This window comes from Carlito syrichta, unplaced genomic scaffold (assembly GCF_000164805.1).
Source record: "Carlito syrichta isolate Samal-C Ts95f unplaced genomic scaffold, Tarsius_syrichta-2.0.1 Scaffold104777, whole genome shotgun sequence".
Taxonomy (NCBI): domain Eukaryota; kingdom Metazoa; phylum Chordata; class Mammalia; order Primates; family Tarsiidae; genus Carlito; species Carlito syrichta.
The window spans coordinates 36364-39950 of NW_007048873.1; the positions used below are offsets into that span (position 1 = coordinate 36364).

The following is a 3587-nucleotide window of genomic DNA, read 5'->3' on the forward strand; positions in this document are numbered from 1 at the left end:
GAGGCGAGAGTCAGCCGGGCTTGGTGGCTCAGCCTGTAATCCCAACGCTTTGGGAGGCTGAGGTGAATGGATTGCCTGAGCCCGCAGGTTAAAGTCCCGCCTGGGCAACTTGGCAAGACCTCATCTCTACAATAAATCAGAAAATCAACCGGGCATGGTAGCACGTGCCTGTAATTCCGGCTACTCGGAGGGCTGAGGTGGAAGGATTGCCGGAGCCCAGTGGGTCGAGGCTGCAGTGGCCGGGAGCAGCCACTGGACTCCAGTCTGGGCGACAGAGTGAGACTCCAACTCAAAAATAAAAAAAAGGAGGCAGGAGCTGGGCTCGGTGACTCAGCCTGTAATCCCGCGCCTTTGGGAGGATGAGGTGAGTGATTGCCTGAGCCTGCGGGTTCGAGACCCGCCTGGGCAACTTGGTGAGACCTCATCTCTACAATAAATCAAAATGAGCCGGGTGTGGTAGTGCGCACCTGTAGTTCCAGCTACTTGGAGGGTTGAGGTGGAAGGATCGCTGGAGCCCAGCAGGTCGAGGCTGCAGTGGCCGGGAGCGGCCACTGCACTTCAGTCTGGGTGACAGAGTGAGACTCCAACTCAAAAAAAGAAAAAAAAGAGGCAAGAGTCCAAGGTTACAGAAAGCTATGCACCACTGCATTCCAGCCTGGGAGAGAGACTCTGTATCTTAAAAAAAAACAAAAATAAATTATAATTATATTTAATTGTATAGAGATGAGGTCTTGTTCTATTGCCCAGGGTGGTCTTGAATTCCTAATCTCAACCAATCCTCTTGCCTCAGCCTCCCTAAGTGCTAGGGCTACAGATGCCAGTCATTGGTACATGGCCGGTTTGCAGTTTCTGCTGTGGCCATCTAGAGGCATGAGATGCAAGCAAATATACATGTATTTTTTAAGATACTTATTGTATTTTTAGAGACAGGGTCTTGCTGTTTTTCCCATGATGGAGTGAAGTGGTGCAGTAACTCACTGCAGCCCCAACCTCCTGGGCTCAAGCTATCCTCCCATCTCTGCCTCCCAAGTTGCTTGGACTATAGGTATGAGCCACCATGCTGGCTACTTTTATTTTTTAATTTTTTGTAGAGATGAGGTCCTGCTATGTTGCCCAGGCTGGTCTCCAACTCCTGGCCCCCCAAAGCATCCTCTGGTCTTGGCCTCCCTAAGTGCTGAGCTAAGAGGTCTGCACTAGAAGCATAGAAGACCAAATAAACATCAATAGAGAAACAGGAAAATCTTAACTGAAAATCTTGGCATGAAAAAATTGTGTACAAAAATGGTCCCAAAGGAGGTCTTGTATCACAAAATGCACCAGCTCACACAGCCTTGTGAGGAAGTTTTTAGCCAGTAAACAAATAGTTGGAACACCTTCCCTACTCACCTGATCTGGCCCCCAGTGACTTTTTTCTTTACCCAAAGTTAAAGGAAATATCGAAAGGAAGACATTTTGATGACATTCAAGACATCATGGGTAATATGACAACTACTCTATTGGCCATTCCAGAAAAAGTTCCAAAATTGCTTTGACAGGTGGACTAGGCACTAACATCAGTGCACAGCTTCCCAATGGGATGACTTCAAAGGTGACCATAGTGATATTCAGCAATGAGGTACGTAGCACTTCTTTTAGGAGTTCACAAACTTAATTGTCAAGGTCATACAGACCTCGTATGTGCAAGAATCTTGAGGGCTGGGTGCTGGTAGGATGCACCCATAGTCTGGAGGCTAAAGTGGGAGGATCACTTGAGGCCAGCCTGGGCAACAGAGTGAAACTTGTCTCTACTTTTTTTTGGAGTAGGAGTCTCATTCTGTCGCCCAGGCTGGAGTGCAGTGGCATGCTCATGGCCACCACTGCCTCGACTTGCTGGGCTCAGGCTGGGTCTGGGTCTGAAAACCCCAAGGGCCCCCCCCTCTGCTTCCCCTCACTTCTTGCACCCCTCAAGGGAGGGAGGAGGGGTGCAGACTAGGTTCTGATTCCCTCACCCTGGGGTCATCACTGAGGCTGCCCGACACAGGAAGGGAGTCAAGACTCCTATCAGTGGGGCCCTAGGTTCTGAGCTCAGGCATTTTATCAGGATAGGTTTCTAGACTAGGCAGCATTACAAAACCCCATCTCTACAAAAAATAAAAAGAGGAATTAATTGTGCATGTCTGTAGTCCCAGCTACTGGGGGTGCTGAGGTGGAGGGATCACCTGGGCCCAAGAGGTTGAGGCTGTCCTGAGCCATGATCCTGCCACTGCACTCCACCCTGGGTAAACTTGACCCCCCCCCCAAAAAAAAAGGCGCTGGGTGCAGTGGCTCACACCTGTAATCCCAGTACTCTGGGAGGTAGAGGCAAGAAAACTGCCTGAGTCCGGGGGTTTGAGACTAGCCTGGTCACCTTGGCGAGACCTCCTCTGTACAGTAAATAAAAAAATTAGCCAGGCATGGTGGTACATGCCTGTAATTCCAGCTACTTGGAAGGCTGAGGCAGAAGGATCGCCTGAGCCCAGCAGGTCGAGGCCACGGTGGCCGTGAGCCTAGATGAGAGTGACACAGTGACTCAAAATAAAAAAAAGATAAAATAAAAGCAAATAACTGCAAGTCTTCCAATCAACTCAATGCTTTTAAATGTTGATGGAGCATTTGGTTTTTAATGAGTCATTGACCCAAGTATTCCAAGCCACTAAGAGTGGGAAGTTTCCCCAGCCCCTGGTACGTGCACCCAGGTGAATCCCTTCCCCTGGAAGGCAGAGCCTGAACCTGTGAGGGGCATCACCCCTGTGACAGGTGCACCTGTAGTTAAAGCACTAGATAGGCCTGCATTAACCTGGTGAGCACTTTCAAAAGAGTCTGGCTGCCAGGCTGTGGAGGGGCAGCTTCCAGGAGCTAAGACTTCAGCCCCACAGCCTGCAGCCAACAACCACACAGGCTTAGAGACACCCTTGACAAAGTAACACGGACCACTCATACCTGTTCCACCTGCAAAGCCCTGAGCAGAGAATGGGGCTTGGCTGTGGGTGCGGTTCAAAGCCATGGGGCTTGTGATCTGTGATGCAGAAACACAGGTGGGAACAGGCTGTTGCAAGGCCGGTGTCCAGGGCAGAGGTAGATCAGATGACAAGAGGGGACAGAACCCTGCCTTGGTGCAGAGCCTGCCAGACAAGGCGAGCCACACACAAGACTGCTCGTACCTGGCCACCCTGGGCAGGAAAGATACAATCCTGATCGTTCCAGAGGGACAGACACACAGGGCAGGGCGGCCCAGGCTCCCTGGAGCCACTCTCACCCCATGTCAGCCTGGAAACCCCGCTCAAGAGGAACTGTGAGCCCTCCACGCCTCACCCTGGAGGTCTGGAGCCGCGTGGACCCAAGGCCAAGGGCAGGGAGCCAACTGCCCCAGCACTGGCAGACGCAGTGACCGGGATATCTGTGAGGCACAGAAGCTGCCTTTCAACTTTATTTAGAAAAACAAATCCAGGTCCCAGTGCCCCACGCCCCCCCACCCCAGCCATAATTTAAATAACTTAGAGACAGAGTTGGAGGGAGGGGACGGGAGGGGCTGCTACAGCCGCCGCAGCGCGCGCTTCTTGTCCATCTTC

At 51.5% G+C, this 3587-nt stretch overlaps 1 protein-coding gene across 1 annotated transcript in view; it reads right to left on the reverse strand.

Moving 5' to 3' along the window:
* Positions 1-3326: 3326 nt before the first annotated feature.
* Positions 3327-3587, reverse strand: part of UBE2S (ubiquitin conjugating enzyme E2 S) — a 4319-nt gene continuing 4058 nt past the window's right edge. Inside the window, exon 5 of the mRNA XM_021716289.1 lies at positions 3327-3390. Coding sequence (XP_021571964.1) covers positions 3327-3390 — 64 coding nt within the window. The remainder of the gene's footprint in view (positions 3391-3587) is intronic.